Consider the following 15,027-nt stretch of genomic DNA (forward strand, 5'->3'; position numbering starts at 1 on the left):
GTGAGAAGGAGTTAGCGAGCAGACCCGGAAGGAAAGGGATGATCACGACCGCTGACCCTTGTCCTGGTGCACGCCTTGTTAATTATATATGGAGGATACGCTTCAAGTCAGCAAGACCTTCTTATCCAAGTCAGTTGTGTGTGCGGTGTGTGTGTGTGTTTTACTGGGGGTTGAATCACCCAGAATCTTCGCATTGAGGAGCATTCCCAACCTTTTTTTTTTTTTTTTTTTTTTTTTTTTTTTTTTAAAGACCGGATCCCTCTAAGTTGTCTACTGGGCTTCAGCTTGCAATCCTCCTGCCTCAGCTGCACGCCTGGCTGGCGTCACACGCCTGCAGCACCTCATCTGGCTCAGCCCTTTCTTTAAAACTGAAATGGTAAAACCAAGGATTTAGCTCAGTGGCATAAGTACCTGCCTGGCAAGCATGAGTTCAATCCCTGGTAAAAAAAAAAAAAAAAAAAAAAAAAAACACCGGAAATGGTAGAAGTCCCCTTGCTGAGTTGTATTCCTTGCCTCACAGAGCTTAATAATAATAATAATGATTAGGGCAGAGAAAAGACAGTGAGAGCCTGACATTCACTGGACTTCCTGGAAAAGGCAACACTGGGCCTGAACCCACAGGGGGGTTTGACTCCAGTGTAGGTCTGGGGAGAGCATTTCAAGGAGGAGGTGGCTGTTACCAAAGAAAGCAGAAGCCAGGGAATAGTGTCTCTGGTCTGTATTCCCAACCCTCTCAGAGGCTGAGTCCGGAGGATCGCAAATTCAAGCCCAACTTGGGCAACTTACCGACCTAGCAAGAGCCTATCTCGAATAAAAAATAAAAAAGACTGGGCACAATGTGAATCCCTGAGTTCAATCCTCAGCACTAGAAAGAAAAAGAAGAAAGAAAGGAGGAAATTAGCCTGCAAAAAATGAGTGGGCAGTTTGACACCATGATTGTGTTGTTCTTTTAAGGGGTCGTAATTCATGTTTGATAAGCCTTTGATGAGAAGAAACACTGAGAAACATCTCCCTTTTCCTCTCCTCCTTACAAACACTAAGGATGCTTCCACTGGACTTAGATGAGATTCTCCTTAGCTTTGCCAATAGCCATCAACACTCCTACCTCAGAATCAGAGGTGACTACTTAACACAAGGCCCAGTCACTTTCCTCCAGAGACAGTGATGCTGCTCCCAGAGCTTTCAGCCGCTGATTCCTTTTAGATGAGCTCAGCCTTTTGGCTTCTATCAGCTCTCAGACCCACCAAGCCAAAAGCCCTCCACAGCCATGCATTTAACCCTTTGTGCTTCTGCTTATCCACACCAAAGAGATTAGTGCAGTCAGGCAGAGTTGCTTCCATTTTAAATCTGCATGATATTTGCATGATAAAATTGGACTGAGGCATTTAAATGTCACATGCTTGAAGTGGCATAATTTGCACTTGATTGGATAGTAATGCCCAAGGTCTTTGTGAACAGTATATATTTTAATCGTAATATTGAGAGCAATTCAGAAACTACTATTTGCTTTAAAAACCCTGGAGAATCCCAGCCAATTCTTTCATAAATACTGTAAGACTCTGTAATATTTCTTGGCAACCAAAGTAGATATATAAAGTTGGGCACAGTTTTAGGGGAGAAGAAATCCCAGTCTTTCCTTAAAGCTCACTGGTTCTGCTTTGCTACCTAGTCACATGGAGCTTAGGAGCTTTGCCTCTGCTGTCCCCACTCATACATTCCAGGTGACAGCAAACAGGGAGGACTTACCCAGGCACATGCAATCACAAATATAAACATCAGCAGCCAGTGCAAAAGGTGAGCAAATAAATCAGTAAAAGCACACAGAGAGCTGCAATGGGGCTGGTGGCACATGCCTTTAATCTCAGCAGCCTAGGAGGCTCAGGCAGGAGGTTCATAAATTCCAAGGCAGCCAAGTGAATTTAGCAACTTAGCCCAGACCATGTCTCAAAAAATGACAATAAAAATAGAAAAGGGCTGAAGATGTAGCCCTGGATTCAGTCCTCACTACAGTATTGGAAAAAAGAGATATGAACTGGTAAATTCTCAATTATTGATTTGTAAATGAAAATAGTTTGTTTTAAAAAGCGAAGGTAAATGATCTAAAATATAATTGAAACAGCCTTGAAAGAGTTGACAAATAAACAAACAAAGATATGACAAAGGATCCAAAAATATTAATGACTGGATCTCAGTGTCCGTGCATGAGTGCTTTCTATTAAAAATTTAAAATAAGATACTGGGAAAGGTAAATCTCCAGTATGACAAAGCAAAACAAGGATATGGGAGGGTTAAGTCCACAAACAGTGTGACCATCTTTTTTTGACTTGGAAAGAGGATTGGGACATTAAAGAAGTTCATATTCTGTTACACAACAGTGTGTTAATATTACATATTCATTTAAAAAAGAAAAAAGCTGGACATAGTGACACATGCTCGTAACCCCAGTACTAGGGAGACTGAGGCGGAAGGATTGCCATGATTTAAAGGCCAGCATGATTTACATAAGAGTTTCACAGAGTTTAAGGCATGAATAAAACAGTGAGACCATGTCTCACAAAACCTAAAAGAGGAGAAAGAATAGGAAGAAAGAGAATGAAATATAGCTTCTAAAAATTGAATGAAATAAGGAAAATAAAGAAAACTACCCCTTTGAGGCAGGGAAAGAGAATAATCAAATATAAAGCAGGATAAAGAGAAAATTCTCCCACTGAAATAAAATAGTAATATAATCATCAACACTCAATAGAGATCTGCATTTATATCACACACACATGATCTGCTCCAACTTTGCTTCATCTTATAAAGAGTAATTTTAGAAATTTACAGTGTAATTTTCCCTGTTCATTTGTTGTTTTTTGTTTTTTTTGTCTTTTTCCTTTTTATTGGTACCAAGGATCAAACTCACGACTGCCTGCTTGCAAGGAAGGCGCTTATGCCGATGAGCTAAATCCCCAGCCCCTGTTCATTTGTTTTAAATCACAAAAAATTCTTCATCGTTACAACTTCCGATATTGTTTGGTCATCATTTATGAGTAATCTCTCCCTTTCTCTCTCTCCTTTTCTCTCTCTCTCTCTGAATTGGGGATTAAACCCAGAGTCTTTACACCAAAACAACACCCCCAGCCCTATTTATTTGCTTTTTTTTTTTTTTTTTTTTGGATTGAATTCACGACCTTGCACTTGCCAGGCAGGCGCTTATGCCGTTGAGCTAAATCCCAGGCCTATTTATTTACTTAATTATTCATTTCAAGACAGAATCATGCTGAGTTGCATGATTTTTTTTTTCTACTTTTGAAGTAAAATGATGGCAAAGTTCTCCAGTTTATCATTGAGTTTCCACTAATAAAAAGCTACAGGTAAAATATGGAGCAAGCGCGAGGATCGCATGAAGCTGAAGACTAATAATGTGCTTTTGTGGAGGACCATCTGGAAGACTCTCCTTTTATCTCCACTTTCGCTACACCTGCCCTGTCTCCGTGTAAGATGGATACAGAGCTGGCTAAGCCATTTCCTTTTCCCTTCAATTGGCTCTATGCCATGTAAATAGGGCTGGCTGAGGTGCTGATGTATAATCTTTGAAGCTAGGTGACAGTCACTGTTTCCCTACCCTGTGATGCCCAAAAATCATGATTGAGCTGGGTGGGATGAAAAGCCACCACTCCAGGGCTGGGTTTGAGCCTAGAGATAAGAGGCTATGACTTCCCAGGGCAAAAAGGATTGTGCATCAGAGCTGAAGCACCTCCCCCAGATGCTACCCCACCTGTGTTATGCAGATTGGTCTTCCTGCATATCCTTTTCCCTGCATGTTGCAGAGGTGATCTCAGGCCTTCTACCTAGTCCTGCTAACTGCATTCATGTTTCTCCCGCCTTTCTGACAGTCATCCTCAAATCACTCCCCTCTTCATGAGTTAATGAAATCTGGGGTAACCCCTGAATCGAGGCCTTTGTTAGGGTGAATCACTATCTTGGCTGGACTTAGGACCCCTTGGCTCCCCAGAACTGTAAATATGTCTTGGTGTCTTTATTCTTGCTGTGGGTTGCACTGGAAGTGGTAGATTAAGGGAAAACAAAGATGTCCCCCCCAAATCTCTTGCGTTTAGAATATGATGGTTCACAGGGTGCTGTGTGCATCAGTGGATCCATCACGGAGGAGTTCAGGGCTGACTGTGCTATAGGAAGCGGGGCCTGGTGGGAGGTGGTCACTGGGTGTGACCTGGAAGGGTGCATTCCTGTCCCTAGCTGCTCCGTGCTCTTACTGTCCTGGCCACCATGAGATGAGCAGCCTGTCTCCACCAGGTCCTTCCACCATGATGTTCCTGCCTTAGAGCGGCTGGCCATGGACTGGACCATCTGAAACTATGGGGCAGTGTGCATCTCTTCTCTTTTAAATTGCAGCTGTCAGGGACTGTGCGTTGGCAGCTAAAAACCAACTGATATACAGGACTCCCCCTCCCTTGTGGTGGGGAAGCAGGTACAGTCTGTCCCTTCCCCTTGAATCTGGATGGAGGCTGTGCATTAAGCTTTGCAGAAGGCCTTCAAGCTCAGGACTGGCACTGGAATGAGGGAGGGGAAGCTCTGAGGGAGGAGCAACCACACTGGGGAGCTCTGGGCCTGCATCCCTCTGCCTAGAGCCTCCGGCTTCTGAGAGTTCTTACAGAATGAAGTCTAAGAACAAGCACTGAAAGCTCTTGACAAAGTTTGCCTTTCCCTCCTATCATTACACAATAATTTTTCCAGTCCTGAGGGTTGAACTCAAGGACTTAGCACTGAGCTATGTATTCAGCTATTTTTAAAAAATTGTTTGAGACAGAACCTTGCTGAGTTGCCCAGGTTGGACTTGAACAGACCATTTATTATTCTTTTTTTTTTTTTTTGTCTTTTTCATTTTTTTATCAGTACCAGGGATCAAACTCACGACTGCCTGCTTCCAAGGCAGGTGCTTATACCGCTGAGCTAAATCCCCAGCCCCTATTTATCAATCTTCTGCCTCACAATAATAAAGGGCCAGGGCTGTGGCTCAGTGTGAGTGCCTTCGCTTCAATCCCTAGTGCTATGAAAAACATGTTTTAGATATCACCTCCCACAGAAGTCTTCCTTTTGCTTCCAGCCTGGCTCAGCTGAGCATATAGAATCACCATGCTACTCTGACTGCACTGCTATCATTACATTTTCGCTTTGCATTAACATGATATGTTTACATTTTATCCCAAGTGAATAGCTCACAGGGAAAGCAAAGCGCGTCTTATTTCTACCCATCTCCTTAGCGCTACCCCAGGCCTCCACACATTGGAGTACTCAGTAGGTTTTGATAGGCAGATAGAAAATAAAGGGACCTGATGAAGGTGTCCGGGATTCCTTGTGGAAACTGTTAACACTGTGTTTCCCCAAATATAAGACCTAATGGGAAAATAAGCACTGGTCTATACCACGGTGGTGGCCAGGGTCATGCTGTGAGCTTGATTCTGTCCCCAGTTTGGTGGCTACTCTGTCAGGCAGGTGAGGATGGGCTGATGGGACCAGAAGTCCTGGCTCCAGATTTCCAGGCTGACTTGCTTCCTCTTAGGTCTTACTTACTGAGAAGTGCGGCACTGCTGTGTGCATGCTCAGGCCTTGGTACACCTTGCCGTTCCATTTCCTCCCAAGGCGGATGTGGCCTCCAAGTTAGTTGACTAAATACGTAACTTGTGGCACAGTGGGTTTCCCAAAGGTGACCACAGGCTGTGGATCACTGTCTGGCTGTGGCACCACTGCTCTCCTAGCCACGATCCGCAGGTCCTGGAGTCAGGCGAGGGGCGGAGGTAGAAGACAGGCTGCGACACCAGTCACCCATACCGAGTTGCCACCTCCATCCTTGTGCTTTGTGTTCTCCTAGCGTAGCAGTCCGGCTTCAAGGGAGGGCCGCATGTACCTGGAGGCACAGCATGGAACGGCAGCTCTGGCTTCCACTTGGTCACTTTGACGTCCTCATGTCTCAGAACCTGCAGGTGAAGAGGGAACTTACCACACTGCTCCTGACTGCCCAACCAAGTGTGGTGGTTTTGTTTGTTTGCTTGGTTTTTTACAGTACTGGGGACTGAACCCAGGGCCTTCACACCAAGCCATACCCTCAGCCGTTTTTTATTTTTTTGTTTCAAGACAGGGTCTCACTAAATTGCTAAGTTGCCCTGGTTGGGCTCCAATTTGAGCTCCTCCTGCCTCAGCCTCCCAGAATGCTGGGGTTACCAGAATTTATCACCATACTTGGCATAAATTCATGGTTTTTTTTTTCTTTTTCCTTTTTCTCAGTACCAGGGATCAAACTCATGACTGCCTGCTTGCAAGGTAGGCGCTTATGCCACTGAGCTAAATCCCCAGCCCCCATAAATGCATGTTTTTAGCTCTCCAATTTGGGGGTTATTTATTAGGCAACCATTATTCAGAGTTACACATGAAGCAGCCTTCACAAATTCCCACTTTTATTATTGTATCAGCATAGACACCAGGTAGTATAAACTTGTGTATTTAGAATTATCGTCCCCGGGAATTTTAAAGAATTCTGAATCATCCTTTTTATTACTTATTTTTTTTTCTTTTTGAGACAGTGTGTCACTATGTGTTCAAATTGGCCTTGGCTCACTTTGTACCCCAGTTGGTCACAAACTTGCAAGGATCCTCCTGCCTCAGCCTCCTGAGTGCTGGGATTACAAGTGTCTGCCACCATTCCTGGCTCCTGCTCCCTTTTTAACACAGCAAGTTGTCTTGTCTGACCCTGAAAAAAAATAATCACAAGCCTTGTTCTATTTTGTTTTGTTCTGTACTGTTTTGTTGTGTGGTTTATGAGATTGAACCCAGGACCTTTGCACAGAGCTATATTCCAGCTCTTTCTATATTTTGAGACAAGGTCTTACTAAATTGCTCAATTCCCTAGACTGGCTCAAACTTGCAATCCTCCTGCCTCAGCCTCTCAGGGTACTGGGATCATAGGTGTGCGCCACCAACGCCCAGCCACAAACCAGCCTTGCTAACAAGCAGCATCACAGATGGAGGTATAGATGCAGTGTGTCCATGCTGAAGCAACGGAACTCAGACACCCTGGCGACTTAGGGTGATGGGTCTCGTCTGTCCTTAAACCCTCACCCCAGGGGGCCATGTTCTGCTCCTTCCCCATGCGCTGCTCTGCTTCCCCACGGATTCCCAGCATCACTTATGGGGCTGATGAGCCCCTGGAGTGGCTGCACTGAGGGAGGGCAACACCCCACACCCTTAAGATGGATTTAATTGGGGTGGGCTTGGGCCTTGATGTTTTTCTTAAACTTCTTGATGATGCACATGCACAGAAAGGATTGAGTACCAGTGAGCTGTGATATCTGCAGTAACTGTCTGTCATTCCCTTGTGACTTGCAAATTCAAACAAGATTTTAGTGTTTCACTCCTCCTTGGCATATGATAAATGTCTAACATTTTCTCATGCTTTTAATCTTTATAATTTACTAACCAAGCCTGTTCTCTCTACTATAGAATTGTTCACTATCAGCTTAGAATATTTTATGTTCTAACTGAAAATTTTCTTTGCCTCTGTGTTTTGTTTTTTGGTTTATCTGGTAAGTGGGCAAAGAGAGGGAGTAATAGAAACAGATGAGAAATTTGTTGCGGAGAGAGTCTGATGTGTGATTCGGGTGCCATCTGTAGCCCTCCTCTCCTGCCATACCATAGTTAGCAAAGCAGCAGTGGATGTGAATTCTGAAATACAATTGCTTTGAACTGATACGTTTTGGGTATTGAGAACATCTTTCTTTAGCGGAAGCCTTTGCTTTACTAACCTGCAATTCTAGTGCCCTGAACTGAAAGATTTCTGGATTATAACCCTCAGACCAGTCTTACCTGAAACCAGTTGTATTGCTGGTCCTATTTAGTCTCATCAAGATGCTTTCCATAGATACAAGGGTGCTGTTTACCAAATGGTATTGTGAGAATCATTTAAGAAGGACCTGGCTTTTGTGCCTGTTTTAGTCTGACATTGTATTGAGCATGAAAATGAAGAAAGCATTTATTTTTCAGTTAATTTTTTAATTTTAATTTTTTAGGTGATTCGATCTGGGCAGAAACTAAGGAAGAAATCCACTGACACAGGGGAGAAATGGGGAGGCTGGTTTAGTGGGTTTTGGGGTAAGAAGGAGTCTTAAGAAAAAAGGTGAAGAATCATTGATTCCTGAAAGTAAGTTCCTAGTCTGCCAGTTTATTGTATATTCATGAGAAAAAATTAGGTAAATTATACCTTAGTCTTCCAGTTGAACTTCATTTCAAAAAACTTTTATTTTGAAAAAAAATCAGCTCAGTATCCTAGTAAATTTATCTCAAGTAAAACTTTTTCTTGAGAAGAATTATATGAAATTTAAAATGTTCAGATTTAGGGGTTTCAGCACTTAGCACTTATCTTTTCCATGAATATTTAATAATAAGTTTCACTTCAGTTTTAAAATTTTCTAAGACCCTCTTTTAAAACCCTTTGCAAACAAAATTTCTTTTGTACCATCTCTTTGTCTTTACTGAAATGGTGAACATAGACAGGTGCTTATTTTTGTCATAGTGGAGTATTAGAGGAAATTACTTGGCTGATTTGTTTTATCGTTTGCCTCTGTTGATTTTGGGACATTTGTTTTGACTTGTTGGTTTTATTTGTAAAGCTGAAGAAATTAATTTCTTGAATTACTGTTTTCCTTGTAGCTATTGATGATCTTATAACCCCTGAGGAGAAGGACAAACTATTCACTGCTATTGGTTACAGCGGGAGCATGCATAACTTGACTTTGCCCAAGAAGGTAATTACACTGCACTGGAGAGGTGTTTCCATCCTTCCTGCTGCGTGGTCTGTAATTGGATTACATAAGTTCCAACTTTTAACTGCTGGAAATATGTTATTGTTAGTTTCTACTTTACTCTTCAGTTGTTAAATGCTTCCAGTCAGACCTTACCAATTAAAATTTTCCCTTCAATGTTAGATATTAGTGAGTGTAAGGATAATCTGATTAAAAAGTGCTTCTTATAGTTTAAATTGAATCTTTAAAAGTTTTTTTGCTGTGAAACATAACTCATGTAAGAGTGAAAGAAACTGAAATGTCCTGCTCACTTGGTTGATCAGAAAGGACACAAGTGTATAATTACTGTTAGGGTCCAGATTAGTCTTGCCACTGATATAGAACCCCTGTGTATATTCCTGTTCTTGCTTTTCAGAGGCAGTTAATAACCAGCTTTTTGTGTTAACAATTCGTTTGATTTTTGTTTTACTATAAGCACTGATTTTATTTTGTACATTTTTGTCTTTCTCTAAATGGAATTATAAAGTACATGTTTGTGTTTGCTGTGAGGCCCATCCTGTTGTACTGCATATATTTTGCTCATTTTTGTCACTCCATAGGATTCCAACACTTACAAAAAATACCAAAAGTTATTCATTTGTGCTTCTGTTGATGAACATTTGGGTTGTTCCGTTTGTTCGGTTATTATGAGTAATGCTGCCATGGATTTCTTGTAGGTATCTTTGTAGTGTGTATATCTTAAGATTTCCTGTGTATTATCTACTTAGGAATAAAACTGCTGGGTCATAGGATACGAGTGTATGTAATAGTGTAGTCTCTGAAATAGTTTTGCAAGATGGAAAACGTTTCCATTTGCAGATATGAGGATTCTGCATCTTCACCAACACTTGGCATCAATCTTTTAAATTTTAGTGGTGTTAAGCTCTGATTATTTTAAAACAAGAGCTCCCTGTGTAGACCACATTGGCCTTGAGCTTGTTATCTTCATCTTCCTAGCCTCCTGAGTGTTGAGATTGCAAGCTTGTGCCACCATGACTGGCTTGATCTTTGGATAAGGGAATCTTGGCTACTCTATATCATTCATGCTTCCACATGCTATTCAGAATCATCAGTGTTTCCAGAAGTACATGCTGACGATTTGTTAGAGATTGAACTGAATGTATGGGTTACTTTAGGGAGAGTGGTAATGTCACCAAACTGGATGTTTCGGTTATTTAGTTCCTTTCTGTTTGGCCATGCATGTACTATTACTTTCTGCCCAAAGAGTGCCCATTTCTGTATATTCTTTTTTTTTTTTTTTTTGTACTGGGAATCAAACTCAGGACCTTGCACTTACCAGACAGGTGCTGTGCAGCTGAGCTACATCTCTAGTCCTATACATTATTCCTTTTAATACTGGTCTGTTGGTAATTAGTTTTCTAAAAATGTATCTATTTTCCCTTTTTTCTTGAAGGATTCTTTTTTCTGCATATAGAATTATAGATTGTTTGAATTCATTAAGCTATCTTGAGGTCTTATGGGAAATCACTAAAGCTTTTATTTTTCTTTCTTCATTCTCTTTCCTTTCTCTTTTTAAAATTTCTAATATCTTTAGATTTTATATCTCATGTGTCTGTCTCTTCTTTATTCTGTATATCCAAGTTCTTAATTTAAATTGTTTCCTCTTATTCTCCCATGAGCTGATTGTTTATTCATTAAATTCCTTATTTTTTGTATCGTTTAGTTCTTGAGTTTCTGTTTGGTTCTGTACACTTTTTTTTTTTAAAGAATAGCTTTGAAATTCTTTACTAACATGCTCAGTTTTGTCTTTTAGCTCCTTGAGTATAGTGAGCACCACAGTGTACCTCTAAGCTTACACTTCCTGGGAGTGTAAAATGTGATGTCTAGAGTCCCTGTGAGTATCTATTCTTTGTGGTTTTTGTTGGGTTTGTTTGGACATATTCTGGATTCGATGAGCATATCTGTACATGTGCCTAATATATTAGATATTGATTTTGCAAATGATATATACTTTTATGTTTTAGAGACATAGGGAAATAGTATCCAGTAAGGTAGATTCTTGTTTCAGGGAGACGTTGTGTTTCTTCCTGGTGTCTGTAGCACCATTACGTGGGATCACCTCGGTCTTTTGGGGGGCTTGATGTGATTTGATGCTGTGCCGTGGATCCTGGGAGTCTGCCTACTTAGATGCTTGCCTTTGACCCTGCACTGTGGCCCATCAGGGTCCTAGCCAAAGTTGGGGAGTCTCATCGGTGCTATTGCCCTTTGTGGGGACCTCGTTTCCAGTTTGGATCTTGCTGGCCAGCTTCACAGCTCCTTGGCTCCCTCATTCAGTTTTCAAGCACTCTGGCTGAGTTACAATGTCAGATTCCAGAGTTATCTTCCGGTTGGCTGGCTGTCCTGTGTCTAGGTCTAGTCATGACTTGACAAGCATCAGGTCAGGAGTCTCCTTTTAGTGTGTTGCTAACTTCCTGCAGCCATCAGGTGGGTGTTTCTTATTATGATTTGTTTGTTTGTTTGTTTGTTTTTTGCTCATCTACAAGAAGTCTTATTGTACGTCATTGTTATACTACCTTTAAAACTTAAGAGAAATGAACTTTGGATCTTTATAAATGTGTATTAGAGAGGAAATTTTATCAAATATTCTGCTGTTCTTCATTTGTGGTAATTATGTGATTGCCAAAACCTCCATGTTGCTAGGTTACGTTATAATTCATCATATTTATTTGAAAAGAAACTGCTAAAGATTATGTAAACTGTAACAATTTTCACTCAATTTTTTTCTTCAGTATGTTGCCTATATAATGACCTTGAAGTTGGTAAGCACTTCTATTGTAATCAGAGAAAACAAAAATATTCCTGAAATCCTAAAAATCCAGATCATTGGCCTGGGCACCCAAGTATGCCAGCGACCGGGAGCACAAGCCCTTAAGTAAGTTTTTAAAAACTTATTTCAGTTTTTAACTCTAATAATGATTGTAGACCAGAATATATGAAATGCTATGCAGCATGGAAAAGATCAGTAACACTCTTTTTTTTAAAGGTTTTTTTATTTTTTGTGGTACCAGGGATCAAACTCATGACCTCATGCTTGCCAGGCAGGCACTTATGCCGCTGAGCTAAATCCCTGGCCAGTAACACCTCTTTTTAAAATTTTTTTGTGTGTGCCAAGATAGTCATTTTGTGTTTCAGTTATTATGGAACTACATAGAGTTCATCATTATTGTACTCTCCTTCCTTTTCTTCACAAACATTTGATGCCATGTGCTTCAGGCTCCGAAAGCTGTGTGTAGGCACCGTGAGCCTTCGTTTTCAGGAAGTGTAAGCTGTAGCTGGTACGACATACATAAAGCTAGTAATTCAGGAGCTGTGTAACATGTTAGGTGGTCAGAGTGAGGTGATGGTGTACATTAGTACCTTCTGTTACTGCTGCACAAGTTCATCTGGGCAAGAGCCTAACTGAACCCATGAAGGCTTAGGCTGGCTGATGGGAAAGAGCACGAGAAGAAGCAGGGGAGAGATGAAGGCTGGTGAGGCTGGCATAGGAGCAGGCAGATAACTTCTCCCATTTTGCATGAATTTTTATTCACCAAAAAGTGGTCAGAACCGCTGCAGTCCCCTGGGGTTGGTGAAAGTGAGCTTTTCCAGCAGATAATGAGGTAATAAAAACAGTCACAAAGTGATAGCAGCATTGCAAACAGATGACGAAAGTGAATGGACGGCAGGCTAAGGAAGCTAAATTTCACTTCTGGGTAATAGACTGGGCCTGATTCTTGGAAGACTGTTTTAAGAAAAAGTTGTATTTCAGCCTATTAAATTACAAAGGCTCTTATGACTTTCTCATTCTCCTTGGACTGCAGGGTAGAAGCAAAGTTAGAACACTGGTATATCACAGGTCCGAGACAGCAGGATACTGTGCCATCCCTTGTGGCTTCCATTGGCGACACTGCATCATCCTTGCTTAAAATTGAGTTTGAAACCAATCCAGAGAACAGCCTTGCTGACCAGACGCTGACCGTCCAGTCCCAGCCCGTGGAGGTCATCTACGATGCTGTAGGTGCAGGGAGGCTGGGCTCCTTGCTGCGGCTGCCTTGCATTTAGTGTTTGCTTATTTCTCTTCTGTTCTGTTTAATTAGCAAACTTCAGTTTCATAAGCTTTTTCTTGTTTCAAAGCAGTGTGTGTTATAGTAGTCGATTTTAATTTCTCATATGCTATTGCCATTCTTTTACTTAAGTATTTAAGATTTATTTATGTCTCCTTATGTTAGATGTAAAAACCCTAATATACCTACAGAGCAGCCTGTGCATGTGCCAGCTACTGCCGATTAGGTGCACACTGTTTGCCTGCTCTTTTTTGCTCTCCGTGTTTGGAACCTAAGCTCGAGGAGTGGGAGGAGAATTCCCAGTGCTGTCTATATGGGAGCAAGCACTGACGCTGAGGTGTTCCGGACAGTGCTGCCTCCAGCTCTGTGTCTGTGCCTCGCCCTCCGCTAGCCCAAGCTCCCTCTCACTCCACATACTGCCTCACCCACTGCCACCCTCCTGTACTTCACTGTGGAGGTTAGAGATGGGTTCCCAGTATACACGGAGGATGGATGCAGACACTCCAGAATGCACTGTGCTTCTGAACTTCTAAAAATTTTATGTTTTTTGTAAAATACACATAACAAAATTTACCACGTTAAGTGTTTTAAAGTAGTGTTAAGTGGCATAGTGTTCTATGGCCAATCTCCAGAACCTTTTTCATTTTACAGAAATCTCTTTTTAGAATTAACATCAACTTTTGTATATAAATAAGGCCTGAATAGTTTTCTTCTTACTTCCTCTCTAAATTTCAGAGTACAATGCAATCCAATCACAGTTTTCAAAAGTACTATTTTACTGACCGACAAGAGGCTAAAGCTAGCAGTGATGTCTGTAGTTCCTTGCCTGTGTCGCTGTACCCCTGTGGAATGCAGCTGACACTGAGGTGACATGCAGATGTTGGCAACTTCCCTATAAGCTTACTCGGCTGCTCTTCCTCTAGTGGGAGGTGAAATAGTCCAGAATATCTTTCGATTTCTCCTTTCAAAGCCATTACTATTTTAGAATGAGGCAAAGTCATAAAAAGTTACAATATTGAAAGAGGTATATATGTATAACTTGATTGTATTTTTAAATTCCTTTACAGAAAACCATCAATGCAGTGGTTGATTTCTTTCAGTCAAATAGGGGATTGGATCTTGAGCAAATAACATCAGCTACTTTGATGAAGCTGGAAGAAATTAAAGAGAGAACAGCTACTGGTAAAGAATTCATGTCTCCATACACTTGAAAAATGTGTGTTCTTCTGTCCATGTATTTAAACTAGTGTAGGTTCCTTCAGTTGTGCGGATTGTACAACAGACACGGCTTACTCAAGTGGAAATACAGGGACTGGGGTAATTTAGCTAAATGGTACAATGCTTGTGTAGCAAGTGGGAAGCTTTGAGTTCAGTCCTCAATACCAAAAAAAATTTTTTTTAAAAACCTAAAAAGCAAAAAAGAAAAGACAAAAGTACCAAGGCAACTCAAGCTGAAACGTCCATTCTAGGCTGGACAAGGAGAACGGTAGGGAGTGCAGATGACTCCACCTGCTCTATGTCCAGGACCCTGCCCGGAAGGAGCTTGAGATGGAGGCACCCTCCATCTGCTCTGGGAAGCTGCAGTCCACACAGCGCAGGATGCTGGTTTTCAGGATGGACGCTTCTGTGTGACGGGGCCTCTACTCATGCCAAGTGTGTTACCTGCTCATTCTCTCTCCATAGAGAACACTAGCACTGGACTCGTACTGAGCTGACTATGCTCCGCTATGAGACAGTTACTTTCACTGACTGTGTGCAGGTTGCACCTCAGCTGAGAATCTGACTTATGAGAGCCTGCTGCCCTCCTCAGTGCCTTTCAAGTGAATCTGTTAGTCTGGTTAGTAGTGTGATTATACATTTCAGCCTCACCGTTTCCTTTTCTTTTCCTTCAGGACTTACACATATAATTGAGACTCGAAAAGTTCTTGATTTAAGGATAAATCTGAAGCCTTCTTATCTAATAGTTCCACAGACAGGCTTCCACCATGAAAAGTCAAATCTTCTCATTTTAGATTTTGGTACATTTCAGGTAGGTGTATGCACACTTCTGTCTGCTTTGACAGGCTTAGTAGCTCACTAACTGATAGCCTGCTCTTCTTTCCATATTTTCTTTATTACATATTTCAGCC

General features: G+C 41.5%; 1 protein-coding gene across 2 annotated transcripts in view; it reads left to right on the forward strand.

Moving 5' to 3' along the window:
• Window positions 1-13: 13 nt before the first annotated feature.
• Window positions 14-15,027, forward strand: part of LOC134477227 (intermembrane lipid transfer protein VPS13C-like) — a 39,656-nt gene continuing 24,642 nt past the window's right edge. The window contains exons 1-6 of one of the 2 annotated variants that reach the window (XM_063254324.1): window positions 14-129; window positions 8,704-8,798; window positions 11,585-11,727; window positions 12,656-12,848; window positions 13,966-14,080; window positions 14,791-14,927. In XM_063254324.1, coding sequence (XP_063110394.1) covers window positions 39-129; window positions 8,704-8,798; window positions 11,585-11,727; window positions 12,656-12,848; window positions 13,966-14,080; window positions 14,791-14,927 — 774 coding nt within the window. In that variant the 5' untranslated portion in view covers window positions 14-38. The remainder of the gene's footprint in view (window positions 130-8,703; window positions 8,799-11,584; window positions 11,728-12,655; window positions 12,849-13,965; window positions 14,081-14,790; window positions 14,928-15,027) is intronic. The other variant, XM_063254325.1, reaches the window with a different exon arrangement.

Source organism: Cavia porcellus, unplaced genomic scaffold, assembly GCF_034190915.1.
Source record: "Cavia porcellus strain 051 isolate PalLab524CR breed Dunkin Hartley unplaced genomic scaffold, mCavPor4.1 scaffold_8, whole genome shotgun sequence".
In the NCBI taxonomy this organism is placed as follows: domain Eukaryota; kingdom Metazoa; phylum Chordata; class Mammalia; order Rodentia; family Caviidae; genus Cavia; species Cavia porcellus.